This window comes from Equus caballus, chromosome 15 (assembly GCF_041296265.1).
Source record: "Equus caballus isolate H_3958 breed thoroughbred chromosome 15, TB-T2T, whole genome shotgun sequence".
Taxonomy (NCBI): domain Eukaryota; kingdom Metazoa; phylum Chordata; class Mammalia; order Perissodactyla; family Equidae; genus Equus; species Equus caballus.
The window spans coordinates 39,351,581-39,368,945 of NC_091698.1; the positions used below are offsets into that span (position 1 = coordinate 39,351,581).

A 17,365-nucleotide genomic window follows, 5' to 3' on the forward strand; every position below is an offset into this window, starting at 1 on the left:
ACAGTGAATAATAAAAAGGTCAATGTTGTCTCTTTTTTTTTTACTGAGATGAAATTCACATAAAATGCCAATGTTGTGTTCTTGTGGCACTTTTAAGGGGAAGAGAGGAAGGATATGCAAAGGTGTCCACTGGCTCCATGGCAGAGGCTGGGAGAGGATGGTTTGGAGGGTGAAGATAAATAATAATAAATAACACTTTGAAAATGTTATTGAGAAAACTGAGGAAAAGGAAAATTATGCTAGCTGTCTCTGAATCTAATGATGTTGATTAAACTGGGTGATTGCCCAACGCAGGCCTAGTCCAAGGCTGGTACAGGCCTGCAGGCATGAGAATTCCCCGGTAAACTCACTAATCTACAGATTCTGAAGCTCCATCCCTGAAGAGTCTGCTGTTTTAGAACTGGTAGGGCCCTGGAATATGAGTTTTTCAAAATCTCCTATGTGGTTCTGATAAATAGATACTTTTAAGAATCCCAAGGGCAGTCAGGCAAAATGTTGCTTCCTCTTGGAAACAGTAATCTAGAAGAGTCACCGAAAGAACCCAGAACAAAAGCTCAATTCAAGGTGTGAACTGGCAAAAGCACAGCTCTGTGTTGATGCTGTGAATCTGTCAGCTGCAGCCCAACCTGCAGAGTTAGTAGAAACTGAAGTCAGCAATTAAGCTGTTAAGAAAGAGGATTTTGAATAATCTGTGAGAATGGATATTTTAGTCTGGCACTTACAGAGAGCAGAGTCCTTCCAAGGATGATAAATTGTCTTTTTACAAATAGGGGAATAGATAGTTTTGAAAAAAACCAGCTACCCTTCAATTAATAGCTCACAGGGTGGGACACTGGTTTAGACTTGCTTGTCTATTTCTAAAGAATTCAAAGAAGAGATTAGCCATCCAGCTTCACAGGTCTCTTCTGAAATCCCGAATGTTCAGGCTGAGTAATACACAGCTCAATAAGACTTCCCAGGAGATATTTCACTTGATGCTTTCTTACAAAAGTATTTATCCTCACTCACAAGAAGAAAACCCATTTTAAACTAATGCTGTATTAAATCAACTCTTGAATTGATCCACTGACTTCTTATATCAGGGGTTCCCTAACCTGCCTGCTCACAGAAGTCACTGGGGGTAGTTGCTAAACCTAGAGATTATCAGCTCCCTCAATCAGGTAGAAACTGTGACTCTAGTTTGGGCTGGGCTTCTTGAGACAGAGTGTCTAATTTTCAACTGCTGACTTGTGACTCTTTTCTTTTGTTGATTTCTCTTAGGTACATAGACAAACTCTTTTGTGCCTTTTAGGGATTGACGAGTTAAGTAATTTCCAAAGTTCCTAGTCCAACCTGAAGAATTCTACAGAACTGAAAATGGCCCAGCTCCTCCCAGCCCCTTACATACAGCCCTAATAACTCATGCCCAAACAGGTCACCTTGGAGGAAACCTTAAAATGGCAGCATTAAGAGTGTGCTGCTTGGTGGAGCCCTTTGAACAGAAAAGCAAGCAACTGACATGCTTCGTATCATATCTCTTTCTACTAATAGTTACAAGGATCATTTTAGGCTTTTCTAGAAAGCATTCATGAGAGCCTCTGCCAGGGCCTTAAATATAGCTTTAAATATAGGGAAATATCTGGGCACTTCAAAGTGAGCCAAGCATAGTTCACCTTAGCTAATTTACTTACAGTTTTACCTAGGTAGTAGAGCAAAGAAAAAGATGAATCATTTTATTCCAAAACATGGGACTCAAGAGACTCAAAACATACGGGTTATGTTTCTTCCTCTTTCTTCTTCGTCTTCTTCTTCTTCTTCTTATTATTATTATTAGGAGAAGAGAATGATGAAAGGGAACTCATTTATTCATTCCAAAAGTATTTATTTACTGTCCCAGGCTAGGTACTCTAGAGCCTAGGGATTGTGAACAAGACAACACCCCTCTCATGAGAGCTGAAATTCCAGGCAGGGAGCAGACAGTAACAACACAAAGAGATGATACAATTTTGGAGATTGGCAGGTGCAGTAACAGAAAGTAATATAATGATATGATTAAGAGTAATATATTCAAGCTGTAACTTGAGAGAGAAGGAGCCATCCAAGCAAAGTTTGAGAAAGAACATTCCTGTCAGAAGGAAGGTAAGTACAAAGTCACTGAAGCAGCAAAATCCTGGTGTGTCTGAAGCATAGGGAGGTGATGCCACCAGTGAAACATTTAGTTCTTAGAGTGTAACAATATCCTAAATGAATTGAGAGAAACTTTTCAAGATGGGCTCAAGGCAGTATAAGACCCAAGCAAGGAGGCCCTTTTGAGCTTATCTTTGGAACAACCTATTCAGGAACAAGAACTCCAGAGTTCTGGGCTTCCCACATCCTTTGGAAACACAAAGGAAAAGTTTATCCAGCCTCATGGGTTTGGTGGTAGAGTACTGTCTGCTGCTCTTGCTGACAGCTTTGTGAGATCTTCCTTGAAATACCAGAAAGGTTCTCCCAAGAAGATCAATTGATGGATTGTGCTGTCCAGGCTGTCTTAACTAGGACAGCCACATCTGATGACTCGGCAGTCAACTCTGTCAACAATCTCTGCTCGTGACTAAGTCAAAGACAGCCCCTTCCTGTCTCATAATGTTACTTGCTCTTCCTCATCATATTGATTGACCTTGTATGATTCGGAACCAACTTTCAAGGACACAGGAAAGAGGTATGTTTGATAAGGAGAGAGGCTTGCTAGAATTCTAAGCATGGGACTTAATTTTGCTATAAAAGCAAATTTTTATTTTCATTTGATGTTTCATTTGATAGATTTTTTTTTTCTATCTATCACCAGGAAGAGTTCCTTATAGAAGTTCACCTTGGATAAGGTGACTAATATCCAACCAAGGAGCTGCTCCAGAAGATAACAAGCTCCTGCTCAAGAAGTTATCAGCAGTACCACTCTGAACAGCCTCAAATACCATGTCTCTTTCTTCCCATTATCCCAGGCTTGTTGCAACCAGGAACCTCCTGTCCCACTCCTTTAATTAAGCCCATATTCCTCCAGCTCACAACTCCCAGTCCTGCCTTCTAAGACTGCCCAGTCAATTCTGAGAGTCTCTTGTTCCTTCATCACATTTCCAATGCTCCTTTCAATTTCTTTAAAGATAATTTATAATCTGTATCAAGTAATTTCAAACCTTCAGTCTTTGTAGATTTGATCTCTAATTGGTTACTTTGGCCACCTTTCATTCATGGTGGCTCATTTCATTTTGTTTTTAGTGATTCTGGAATGCCAACTTCTGTTCCTTGTAACCATCTGTAGAAATTCTTTAAGGCCTGGGTTTAAAGTGTCTTCCTCTAGAGAGGGTTGGTATTAGCTTCTGCCAGGTACCTTACAACCCGCACTCAGAATGCCTTTAAATGAAATTTTGGTTAAATTTTATGTTACTCTAAAATATAGATTCTGACCCCAAAACTGAGTGATTACGAGATTGTGGTTATAAATTCTTGGTGGCATGGGAGGGATTCTTTTCTTTACTGCTCTTTAAAGGCCACAACAGCACGCATTCCCATAGTTTCTCTCTGTAGGGAAGTTTTATGTTCTTAGTCTATGCCCTAATAGTGTTATCGTCTGAGAATCCAGGCTTTATTCTGAGGTTTCTAATCTGACTGGCCATCCTGCTGGGTCATAGACTTTGCCTCCTGTTCCTTACACATTGTCCCATTTAAAACCCAAGTCTAGGCCAGGAGGAATCTGCAGACCTGACCTGTCTCTAGTTTACTGGTTTCTTGTCATTTCTTGTCTCTGAGCAACTCCCTTACATTCCTGTGAATTCTTCTATGCATTGAAAAGAATTTTTAAAAATCGTCCCAGGCATACAGTTATTAGAAGGAAGAAGGAGGGAAGAAGGCAGAGAGGGAAGGGGAATGGGGGCCGGGAAGGGTCGGGGGAAGGTATCAATTGCTCAGTACCATTTTGCCTCCATAGAGGAGTCACCCATGAGCTCTGGAGTTATTGTGCCCTTCATTGCTCAGATTTAATTCATTACAGAGCTAAGACTAGGAGCCTTATTTTGATGACAAGGCTGTTTTCCCTAAATCTTCCTGCTCAAGAGATTGTCAGCTGGTGGGTCTCATCATTGCTGATTGGGTATATCCCAACAATACGTAATAAGATTAGTGCTGTATCCTAACCAACTTTTAGGAGATCCCAATGGAAGGAAATGCCCTAAGCAGATCTCTCAGCCTGCCAGGGTATTGGCCAAGCTTCTAAAGTCCATGCCCTGGGTGACTACTCCAAACCTTTCCAAGAAAATCTGAGTTCCATAAAAACACACAACAGCTTCTGACCTCTAACCACTAACTCAAATTCTAACCCTAAAACCCAAGACTTACAGAATCACATTTTGGAGCTATAGAAAAGGGCCACATTAGCACAATGTACTAATAATTTTTCCCATGCTTACACTCTTAGAATTTTACTCCATCTCCCTGATCCACAGGAACTGGAGCTATCTCTATGTTCAAAGGGAAACCCTGGCCTTTCTCTCTCAGAAACCTAATGGACCAGGAGAAGGAAGGCACCTCATCTACTAACTCAGACAAGCTTCAGGGCATCCAAACTCTAACAGCTTAGAGGCATGGTCCTCCCGTTGTCACCCTTCTGGTTTCCTAGGACTGCCAGTCTCTGTCATTTTCCCCAAGTTTTCCAAATATCAGTTCACTTTATAAAGGTTCTCATTTATTTGTTTCTTGGCCTTGGCAGTGGTGGTGTTGACACTATTCCTCTAGGTAGGGCCACATAGCCAGACACATCTCTGACCAATCAGGGACCAGCAGAGGAGTACCAGCCCAAATTCGGACACGCCCAATGATGTTTTCCTTTATTTATCTACCTATACTCCTTATCTCCAAAAAGACCTCAAGGAATTTGACATCATAGGGATTTTATTTAAGATTAATAAAATAGAACAGGGAAATGAGAGTGTTAGGAAGAACAAGGAAACAAACATGACTGTTCTTTGACACTGAGCTTTCTGGCCGCCACTGTCTCCTTTGATCTCTGAATACTCCTATAAAGTAACTTCTACGATCCTCTTACAGCTGAGATTGTTGAGGCTCAGAGAGTCTCTCCACATGCCTAAGGTCATGTCATTTACAAGTGGTAAAACTGGGATTTGCACGTGGGTATAGATGACTACAAAGCATAGGCTCGTAAACTCTACTAAATTATCCATGGTGGGGAACAGGGGAAGGTTTCATGTGGGAAGGACCTTTCCTGGCCAAGGAGATGGTGTGTGAGACTGCAGTGAGAATTGACTTTGATGATCCAAGACAAACAAATCCAGTTAGAACCATCTGTCCTGGGATCCTGTGAGTAAGTCATTTAATTGTATGTCATGAACTGATAATAAGTAATAGTAGCCATATGTACAGCATGCTGTACTTTTCAAAGGGCCTAAGTCCCTGATACCAGGATAATTGTCCTACATCTTGGGTCCTTTAAGACCAAGGAGACATGTCATGTTCCCACAGGGACTGGATGTCACCTACACCTGTACTCCATAGCTGCAGCACATACTGTGTCCAGATCACCCTAATGCCAACCAACCACCTTCCAGTGTGGATGTCCTCCTGGAACCTCCCAGAACACTCTCGTGCTCTGTGGGATGGTTGATTCTGGCACACTCTCATCTTCATTATTCCTCACAGGGAATATGTCCCACCTGAAAAGCTAGACATTCTCCCACCACCTATCCCTGCGTCATGCCGCCCAGCACACCCCTCAACAATACTTCTTTGGCTTTCTGAGATTCCATTACAGCAAACACAGATGGACACCGATAGAAAAGGAATATGATAATAATATAAGAAGAAGGAAGGAAAGAAAAAGATAGAATTTTGCATCACCCTGTACTAGTCCTGGGGTACTTCTAGGAGTCACACTGAAAACTGCCCGGAAATGCAGGAAAACAGGATTGCAAATATATTAATTCAAGGACAGAAGTCTTATGCACCATTCAAAAGACTTCTCACCCCAATTATATTTTGTTGGAAGAGTAGATTCAAAGAACAGTTTTAGATCTCTGAGAAAGGGTTGGTAAATTAATTGTACACTCTTTAAATATCTGAGCAAGAAATATCGACTAAAAAGGAATTTAAAAACTGTTTCTTCATGGAAGCAAAGGTTTTATATGAGAAACATAATTGCACAGACTAATTTAAAGCTCAAAATTAACAGAGATGAGGGAACTGAACATATTTGAAGACAGAGAGTAGAAAGGCGGAGAAGAAAAGTTCCAAATGAGAAAAAGGTAAGGAAAACCTTCTCACTACAGGAAACAAATTTGGGACTTTAGGATACCCTTTCTCTTGAATGCAGCTGCCATTCCCACTATGACAACTCTTCATTTCCCCTTAAAATGGAGGGCCATATGGGGAGGTGTAGGCAACATCAGGCCATATACGGCCCACAAGCATTTTTAAACGTTACTTTCTATCCTATTTTAACCCAAACGTTTTAGTAGAGAAACTTACAATTAGCCAAACTGGTTTTGGTGAATTTTACTCACTCTTCTACATAGTAATACAAAGGAGAGAAACGAGAAGGCCTAGATAATAGTGGAAACAAATTTTATGTTTAATCAACAATTAGCCTTATTCTTAAGTGATAATAACTATACAGTCTTTCTACTATCTTCCCATCTGGGAGAATCTGGCAGTATAACAATTCTATGGTAAAGCTATCTTTCAGATAACACTCCTTTCAGATGCTTTCAAGACTTCTCTGTGACCCCAGGTCCAATCTAACTATTGAACTTGACCCCTAGTTGTTCTGGACCCCCCTCAACAGTACTACATATTGCCAACTTAGAGAAATTCTGATAAATGGAAATCAAGTTTATATAGAAAATTGATAAAATACAGAATAAACACACCTAAAACAATTTTAAATAGAACCTCAGAGGCACCTGAAATTTCTTTACTTACAAGACTTTCATTTCATAAAATTTTCAGGAATTCCCTTAAAGCATATCAGCTGTAAAGCTGTGTCCTCACTGTCTTCTCACTCCGTTCCCCAGACATGCTCTGGGTCTAAATCAATACTCTACTGCCAGCACGGGACGTCTTCCCTACTTATCTCTTCTAACACTCTTCTCTAAAAAGACCCTCAAAATGAATTGCTTCTAAATGAATTATTACACATTTATATAAATAAAATGCTATGCAGCCAGTAAACATAAGGTTAGAGAATGTTTATTGATATGGTAACATATTCACAATATATTAAGGAAAATGGATTACAAAACACCATTTACAATGAGTCCAGTTTTTAAAACTTAAGGCATAACATACATGTGTGTGTCTGGGTGTGTATAAATATATCATTCATATACGTTTAAAAACATTGGAAAGACATATACAAAATTATTAACAATGATTATCTTTAGGGGATGAGATTATGAATGAGTTTTTTCTTCTTTTTTATCCTTTGCAATGAACATATATTTCTTTTGCCCCATTTAAAAAAAACAGTGTAAAAGCCTGCTCTTCTAAGAGCCTTGCCCGGCTCTGGAAATCACTTCATATATTACTTATATAGTGTTGTGGACCACTATGTTGGAGCCTTGATGTGTAATGGGCCCCAGAAGTGGACAGTAAATGATAAATGATCCTTTTAGATTTCACTTCAGAATTCCACCCCTCACAGTTAGGATCCATCAGGAACCCCCTTTTACATTAAATTCTATTCTATAGCAAAGGCTATGACAATGACCCTTCAGGCACTTGTCATATGTGTCCATGTCCCCACATCAATTTGTCCTCATGTGTTTTTAACACATGCATTACATTAGTGGTTTACAAACTATCCCCAAGGATCCACTTAGGTGCTTCGAGAGGTTTGAAAAAGTTGGATTCAAGCATTTTGTAAAAATATATAATTCTAATTATTTATAAAATGCAGTTAAAAAATAACCTGACATATTTTAACATAGCAGAGACCTGCAAGTCATTACTTCATGCCACCCGATTCTCTGTCATTATTGTGCAAACAGCTAAACTTTAATTGTATGATTGTTTAAGAAAATTGTAGTTCTGCATTAGTCTTTAAAAAAGCAATATAGAGCAACACAGAGGATCTATGTACAGAAAATGGAACCAGGCTTACAGCACCACGACACACAAGGTCCAGACATGTCTGCCCACCACATTTCCCTCCAAGGCCTAACAGTGAATTGTGCACAAAGAAGTAATGGTTTAACGCATCTCCTTATTGTTCTACTGTTAGTTTTAGTACTTAGAATAAGTATTATATTTTTCTAGTCTTTTATGTTTATTAGAATGTATATCATACTTGGTAATTTTTGGTGATACAACTTTGAAATAAAATTTTTCTACTTAATTCCCTTTTCAAACGCAATCTCTCTAGCAGAGTATCTGGGCATTGCAACATGAGCTATTTACAAATTGTTAGCACATCTGAGCAAATGAGAATTTCTGTGCAACCAAAACCAAATGAAGACATCAATGAAGATATCACATTAGGGTGACAAGGCTGCAACTGTCATTCACACTGCCCATTGTCCATTTTATCTTCACAAAACAGACACATTCTTCTACTGGTTACTGTGTAAGCAACTTTGTTAAAAGTATGTCAGAATTTGAGCATTTTACTTCTACCATTTGGCCCAAGCCACCATCCTCTCGTGAATTATTCCAGGGTCTCCTCATCTGTCCTCCTGCTCGTTCACCCCTTGCACTCCCTATGGCCTGTCCTCAATGCCCAAGTCAAGGCGTTTTCTGCCCAACACTCTCCATTGGCCTTTTCCATTCCCTTAAAAGTAAAAGTCAAATTCCAAATAATGGTGCACAAGGCCCTGACTAACCTGACACCTTGTCACCTTGCAGACCCCAACTCCTGCTACTCCCCACTGAACTGTAACAGTCACGGGAGCCTCCACATGATCCTCAGGCACCCCAGTACCCTCTCACACCAAGGCACTTGACCTTGCTGCTCTGCTCCTTCTACCTCAAGTGGTCTTTACTTCCTCATTTCCAAAACGTCTTTAAGAAGCAATGGTTTAACCAAATGTTGTCTTCTCAATGAACCCCTTCCACATCATCCTTACTAACAGCTCCACTCCATGTGTCCTGTCTGCCAGGTTTTATATCTCCCCCTTTCACTTATCAGTATCTGAGATAACTCTTGCTTAAATTATTTATTTATTGTCTGTCTCCACCAACTACAGTGTAAACTCCATGAAAGCAGAGAACTTTGTCTATTTTGCTCCCTTCTGTATCCTCAGATGCCTAGAACAGTGCCTGGCACAAAGTAGCCAGACACACAATAGATATTTGTTGAATTAATACAGTATTCTATATTTGGATTCATCACAAAATTCTTATCAATAAAATACCATGTTTAAATGTTTTCTATCATGGGGTCATTTTTAAGATTTTTTTTATGAAAAAAGAGTTTTAATGCCACAGAAAAGAGTTGTATAAAATTATAAGTTCCAGAGAAACGTTTATGTCTTCATTATAATTTAGAACTATTTATAGTCCTCAGCATAATACTCCAACAACCATGCGGATGGCACTGATCCAAAGGCCATGCATCCTTTTGAAACAGAGTCTCTCTCTACCCACTAATCTCCACATATGTACGACAATGATGTTCTATTTAAAGGGAATATTCTCACTTTGGGTTATATCATAAACTTGATAAAATAAATTAAGGCCACCCTAGGTCTTTCCTAAAACTATTTCAATAGTCTTTTCTAGCACACTCTGTGATCATCATTTTTGCCACATGCATCTGTTTACTCAACCCTTTCTTCCCATACGACAGTTTCTTTCAAGTATACAATTTTTGTTACATCTTCAAATCACACACATTCATTAATTTGCATATACCTTTGTGGAAATATCTGATACACAACTGACATCCTATTGAGCTCAGTGTAAGCCATGTGGCTAAATCATGGCCCATGCCCCACGGAGACTGCTTTTCCTGGATCATTTAGTATACAGCTCTTCTCTCCAATCTCCACTTCCCTCCATTCCACACTGCTTGGCAAGTCTATGATTTTAGAACAGCTTTGCCTACAAGTGAGCATCATAATTTGAATCTTCATCAGGGACAAAACAGGAGACTTTGAGAATCCAGATGTGTCAGTTATGCCAAGATTTAAATATTTTCTCCTCAATCTAATGACTTACTTATCCTAATGATATTGCACAGCACAGTATGATGAAAATCGGCAGAGTGATAATTTGATATTACTTTTATTCCCAAAGTTTATAAAATTTAAAAATACTTATAACAGTCTAGTCACAATTGGCTAAGTTATTGGTTGCCATTAATTACAATAGACTTTTCAGTCAAGGCATAGATGTGTATGTTTTTTATACTAATACATGTTATACCAAAGTAAAAATAAATTGATATTGTGGCAGTAGAAATGAGTGCACTGGACAGGGATTATGGAGCTGGTCTAGCTACATCTAATTCTTGAAATCACCAAGGAAGTGTGAAGTCCAAGTAAATTTTATACAGTTTATACAAAAGTCAACAGGAGATGTTTTATTGCAGCCTTTGATCCTGATGGTTCAAAGTGAATAGAATTTGCACACTTTGAAATTTAAGCACTATACCCACCTATGTGTTATCTATAACCATATCAAAGTAGACACCAAGTTTTCAATAAAAATACAAAACATTCCTGCATCACAAGGTTGAGAACAGAAAAACAAGCACCTGGAGTCAATAAAATACAAAAATCCATCAGCTCTGCTGATCAGTATGAGTTTACACTGAAAGAAAAAAACTGCTTGACAGGATTCTAGACACCAAACTGAAAATTGCATGTCACATCTTGATCAACTCTTCTTTAATCACATTCTGTGATTTCTATTCACAAGAACATACTTCTTTTTTCTGATTTATTTATATTGAGATCTTCACCACCACTGTGATCTCTGTAGTTTCTACTTCTGTCTTTGTCAATAACTCTTCATTGACAGGAATATTAGCATGCCTTAATATAAAACCAAATTCTGCATACCACTAATTAACCTGTTGCCATTCTGTTAAAAAAACAAACAAACAGAATCCCAGATTTTATAAGCATTCTTTTCTGTCACATCTGCTATTCAGAAGATTCACTCAGGGTGAGAGATACCGGCAATTAACATTTCTAGCTTTCCCTTGCACAGCACCCATAGGACAAAATCACAGTGTTGGCCATCCAGTGTCCTAAGCAGAGGTCCTCCTAAGCAGCGGGGTACCACGTGAGGCAGCCACACCTTATTCTTTGTGTGCTGAAAATGGGCAAGTCTTCCAAAATCAAAGAATCTGAAGGGTCATAGAAAGGGAAGAGATTTTGGTTTTTAGTTTGTAGGGCATTCTACATCTTTTTCTTTTCTAGATCAAAGTTCTCTGGAGAGTCTGGCAGGAGCAGCACTGTTCCTGTCAATGCTGACACCTGGCTGGACCCATGGGCGGCACATCAGTTAGGGATGGGAATGGTAAGAAAAATCAGCTGGAGGGAAGAACATAGGTTGACTGCTTTGCCTCAGCATTGTCTCAGGGTATTCTAATAGGAACTGGCATGGGCTTCCAAAGCTGTGAGCAGATCTGCAGTGTCCTGTTCCCTGCCTGACCACTACCCAGGGCATTCCTTCAACATGTAATGTCAAGACCTCACTTAACCTACATTTTTTCGCTTTCTGCTGAATTCTCTCAAACCCAGGAGTCCAGGACAAGAGGAACTCCACCTCATTCATGGTTGCAAGCACTGGGCATCAACACCACCACCTCAGCTGAACAAATGTAGCAAATCAATAAAACATAATTTAGTACCTTTCAAAACAAAGAACATGGATTTCATCTCCTTCATAGAGTTTTCAGGTACACAAGCATCATCACATTTTACAACTGTGGGAGTGGCCACCTATTGTCTGTGCTGCAGTACCACTAGATGCCGCCAACACCCATTTGAAAACTTGAAGACTCACTCTTATAAGAGTTTGTAATTGCACAATGGATCAATAAAGTTCCTCCAAATTTCACTGCAGTTAGAACGTTTCCACCTTAACCAACCATGTACAAACATTTAAAAACTTGCTATGCTTATTAACGCCTCTTAGGGATGAAGACTAGCATCTATAGCTATCCTTGGCTTTGAAAATGCTCACTGTAAAGGAGGACTTCGGTGATCCTCAATTATTTCCATCAACCACCTACTTTGACCAATTGAAATCTTACCTAAATCAAAGGCCATACACTAAAATGACCAAGAAATCACTCAAGTAAAAAGCCAAAGTTTTCCTAAAAAATCTCTTCCACACTAAAAATTCATTCCGAGATCAAATCAGGACGCAGATTCTCCCAAGGTGATCCTTCGGTTTCACCTGGCTGACTCTCTCTGGGGAGCCCCTGTCCTCTTTTCAGACTATGCATGCTTTCCTGAGAGCCACAAGATCACACTCCAGCATTCCCCAAGCCACAAGCAGGGAGGCCAGGACTTACGTTATTCATATACTCGCTGAGCAGGTCCTGGAGCGCCTGACGCACGGCGTTGCACTCGGCCACGATCCTCTCGCGCCGGTCGTCGCGGGTGCAGGACGAGTCGGCCATGAGCGCCGCGCCGCTGATGATGCTCTCCAGCCTCTCCTCGAGGGACGGCCGGAACCTGGCCTCGCTGAACGTCATGGGGTCCAGGATTATCTTATTCTGAAAGCCGAACAATGAAAAAATCAGCAGAGAAGAGAAGATTGACTTTGCACCCTGTTTTCTAAACCAGCAATATGGGAGGCGGGGACTTCTCTGTGGAGAAGAAACTGGTTACTTAGACAAATTCTAAAGAGGCCTTGACACAGTAGCAATGTTCTGTAAGATATTCTGCCCTAAATCTCATCTTCAGGGACAAAACAGCACATCTTGTTTTAAGAATGTGTTCTTGGCAAAGGCTATCTCATTGAAGAGTTTTCAAATGAAATTGTGACACTCACTTGGCTTTTTTTAAGTTTGCTGTCTTCGAGGAAAGCACATTTCAGTGCAGCACTTTCAGGGATCATGGGAAGATTTGAGAGCCCCAGAGCTAGAACATAATGTGTAACCAACAACTTCAGGATGCGTTAGTGGTGACCGATGTACACATCACATCCACCTCATGAAAAGCAGACAGTCTCATGGCAGGATGCCTTTTGAAACTTGGGCAAATAGCATCCAACAGGCATAGACAGTACAGGTCACTTCCTACTAGGAACTAATATTTGTATGAAAACTAGTGCTCTAGGAAAGGATTCATAATGTCTGTGCGTCTCTGTGTGTGTGGTTTGTCACAATTAACTGACAGTATCCTGATAGTGGTATGAAATGTTCTGAAGGAGCATAGATAAGAGGAAAATTAGTGATGTTTCCTAAAAGGAAGGTGTCACAGAGAATTTAAGCTTAGTGTGGCCCCTGCTAAGTCTGTGGAGCCTGGAAACATGTAGGGGCAGATGACCAGGGTTAGACAGAAATATGCATCCAGAATTCAGAAGATATAGCAGCCTGTAGAAGGAGCAGGTATTTGGACACAAGGTAGTGAATGGCATACTAGTAAAGTAAATAGAACAAGAAGAGTAGACCAAAGAAGACCCAGTTAATATCAATTTCCAAGACTATGTAGAAAGATGAGAATGAGAAAAGAAGACAGAAAAGGTAGTCAGAGGGATAGGAGCAGAACCTGGAGAATATTCCCAGTAAGTCAAGGGAGTGGCAAGACTGATGAAGTGTGTTGGTTAGATAACTAACTGCATGAAATAGAGAGGCAAAGCTGACTTTGCCCAATGGCTTTTTCTGCTCAAAACAAGGAAGATCATCCTAACAAGGTTAACCAAGTGGAATGACCTGCTGCAGGAAATAGTATGCTCATCTTCACTGAAGGTGCACACAGAGATGCAAGGACCAGAGTAGTGGTGATGGAGTAAACGATCTTCCGACTCTAGGATCTTATGGTGAATTGCCATTCTATTACCATTTTCTTTGATGTTCATCTGCTCTTAAATGTTCATCAAATTAAGAAATATATATGTACGCATAAGGTTAGAAAACACAATTTACCATATCTACAAATATAATAAGAAAATCAAATGAGAGCCGGAGCTATACTATTGACAATCTGCCAACTGCTGAGTACATACTCTGTGCCTGCTGGAGTGCTTAGTGCTAAAAGGAGAGGGGAGAGCATAAACGACACTTATGTGATTTTTGTCTAGTGAAATATAAAATAACTTCTTAGTTATTACAAAATAGGTCCGAGTATGTGCTCTAGGAAGGTTTTCCCCAACTCTCCAAAGTTCCTAAGTATTTGTTGACGGTTGTGCTCCCAGCATCAGTGGCTCTGATTCTCGGATTCCTTCTCAAATGCAAGTCTCCATAGCAGACAGATCCTTCCAAAACAAGGACAATGCAGTCCTGAGGAATGAGTGCAAGCAGAGGGCGACTTAGAAAGAAAGAAGCACACACTAAACACAGACAGGACTGAAGTCCCCTGGAATCTTAGGTTTCCAAGGAAATTACTCATTGATCAAAATTTCTTCTTGTTTAGAGGGCAAATGCATGGAGTCGTGCAAACAGGAGATGAGCTATTCTGTGGCTGGTTTTGGTATGAAGATCACCTTCACACTTGCACTCTCTTAGATCTTAGAAAGAGGATGATTTTTACTTAACTCAGAATAGTGTCCCTCAGACCCTCTCCCTTGTGCCATAGTAATCCTCCAAACAGTGTCCAAAAATCCTGTGGAGGCCTCAGTGCAGAGGATGGCTTTGCAGAGTCCATCATTACAGGTGAGATTATCAAAGGAAAGCTGAGAGGGGAGCATAGGTGTTCCTGCTACACGTGTCATCTGCACAAGAGCTGATCGGCAATGACTCTTCTCAGCGGGATCCATTTGAATTCTCTCTTGTTCTAGCTCCGTCTTTCTTTCTACTGCTTTTCAGTTGATGCATTTATGGTAATTTTACTTACGATGTAGTGTGCATTAAGTACTGATATTCTAATTAAAGAAACACCTGGTCAAAATATAATTAGGCTTTTTTCCTTTATAAAGATTATTGACTTTCAAAGAACTCTTGTACAGAAAATCATATTAACATAAAATGTAATAAAAATTATTTGTTCTGCTTTGAGGTTTCAGGAGACCCTTCAGAATTATATATTGGCTCCAGGATAGATTTTTATTATTCTTTGGGACTAAAAATATAAAGCAGTACCAATTTGATGGAAATATACTGAGGTAAATTTGAACTCTTCAATGAGGGCAGTTGTAAACTAGTTTCTCTGCAGCACAGAGCAAAATGTACTACTGTCATTAGAACATTACTTCCTAAATTATTTTCCATGGAACACTGAGCTTAAAGATGTAATGTTTTGATGAAAACATAAGTTTCCCTGGCCAAATATGTTTTGGAAACACTGCATGGCCCAGAGCAAATTATCACATGAAATGCTGTGGGGAGTTCTGCATTAAAGGAGTCAGTTTACTGTAGCATTCCTCAAACCCATTTGAGCACAGAGAGGGTCTCCTTTAAAATGCACACTTTATCTATGAGAACCCAAGGAACACACTTTGGGAAATGTGGGAAGAGAGAATTTGCAGTGTCAGTCGCACGAGCATTCAACATGACATGGCCCGGGGCTGTTGAGAAGTAAATGCACTGAAACATTGAGCTTGAAAAACTCTGCATAAAAGTTACACTATTCATCACTTTTCTAATGGAATTATTCATTATTTATAGATCACAGGGGAAAAGCTTTAAAAAAATCTCCCTGGAAAAGAAACAATAAATTTACAATATTCAACCTATATCTGTGGTGGAGATGGGAAGCCCTGCAATGATGGATGTGGAAGGCTGGTGAGGAGAAGCCACTCAGGGGAGAGAAGATGCATAAAGGTGAAGGGCAGTGTCCACGTGCCCACGGGTATCTGTGCGCTTGTGTGTATATGGGGGTACGGATTGCCTGTGTTCGTTTATCTATAAGTGGGTGGGTTTCAGTTGTGTTTAATGGGTGAATGGGGATGTGTGTGTGAGGATGGGAGTGGGCATGGGGTGTGGGTGGGTGTGTGGGGGAGTGTTCTGAGAACTGGCCAGATCTCAAACCAGCTTTAGGAAATGAGAAAAGAATGAGAAAAAAAATGAAGCCAGGGGCCTAAGGGCCTGAGGAAAAGACAGTTTCCACAGTTTCTATTCTACAGTTGCTAAAGTAATAGGAAAAAAACAAACTCCTGGAGCTGAATCCTGAGCAAGAAATACAGAGAATGAAAAGCAAAGTGGAGTGTGGGAGGAGTATCTGCTTCTGCATTATTTGGGAGTGACTTAAAAACACACACCTAGGCAGGTTCTCTTCAGGGTCATTTCAGCGGAGCAAACACATCGCCTCATTTGCCTGCATCAGCTCAGCCTGGCCCCACTTCTCTGTGCGGCTGCCCTCTGCTGGTCGGAAGGGGCACATCAGCAGCAGCGTCCAGGATCAAAACTCCCCTCCCTGGTCACTGATGGAATATTTCAAATGGCTAACATGCCAGTGCCAGAGAGAGCAAGGCCAAGCCTTCCTGTCTCTCCCTTTATGACAGAGATATGCTCCTGCGAGAGAATTTTAGGCAGCTTCCAACTGTACTGACTTATTTTAATCCACTGAGATTTTACATTTTAAATATCTAAGTCTCTTGCTTGCATTCTTAAAGCTCATTTAATCTCTTTATCCTTTTGATCTTTTAGTTCCATCATATACTGTCATTTTAGTTTATTTTAAAATTGTGGGCCTACATTTCTTTATCTTTGTCTTCTTTTCTTAAATAAGACTTTAATTTCTTTGTATTTTGTCTATTTTCATTCTGCTTATTTGATTTGCATAATATTTTGTGTTTTGTGACTTTTACTTCTCTTATTTTTTATTAACATCTTTACTTTAAAAAATTATTGTTTTCAATCTTACAGTTTATGGAGTGGCCATTGGAAAGCATGGCCATAAAGATAGCGGCTACAATAATTCACTGCCAAGTACAGGAGGCTAGGATCCTATTTGGCCATCGAGTCAGTGCTGTAACGGTCTCTCTAGTCCCACATAATTGATCTCCCATTTTTTCCAATGTTGAACTCTATAAAAATTTTAACTTGAAATAATTCAGGAGACCATATAGTTCAAAACTACTTCCCAGAATAATACATTTAACTGTACTCACCATACAGACAATTGTTAGAAGAATACTGCTTTTAAATCGCACCTATCATCTATCCTCTCTACAAGGAGTATGTGATGTAAAACTTCAGTACAATCACGGGACATTGAGTTAAGCTTGATGGAAGCTCTGATACAATAGGAAGCAGCAGACAGTCCTCTGTTAAAGCAAGAAGTTG

General features: G+C 40.0%; 1 protein-coding gene across 9 annotated transcripts in view; it reads right to left on the minus strand.

The window, feature by feature from the left end:
- Positions 1 to 17,365, minus strand: part of CTNNA2 (catenin alpha 2) — a 1,085,794-nt gene that overhangs the window by 657,053 nt on the left and 411,376 nt on the right. For all 9 annotated transcript variants that reach the window (XM_001499457.6, XM_070236225.1, XM_005599873.4 and 6 more), the window contains exon 7: positions 12,491 to 12,694. In XM_001499457.6, the coding sequence (XP_001499507.1) occupies positions 12,491 to 12,694 (204 nt within the window). The remainder of the gene's footprint in view (positions 1 to 12,490; positions 12,695 to 17,365) is intronic.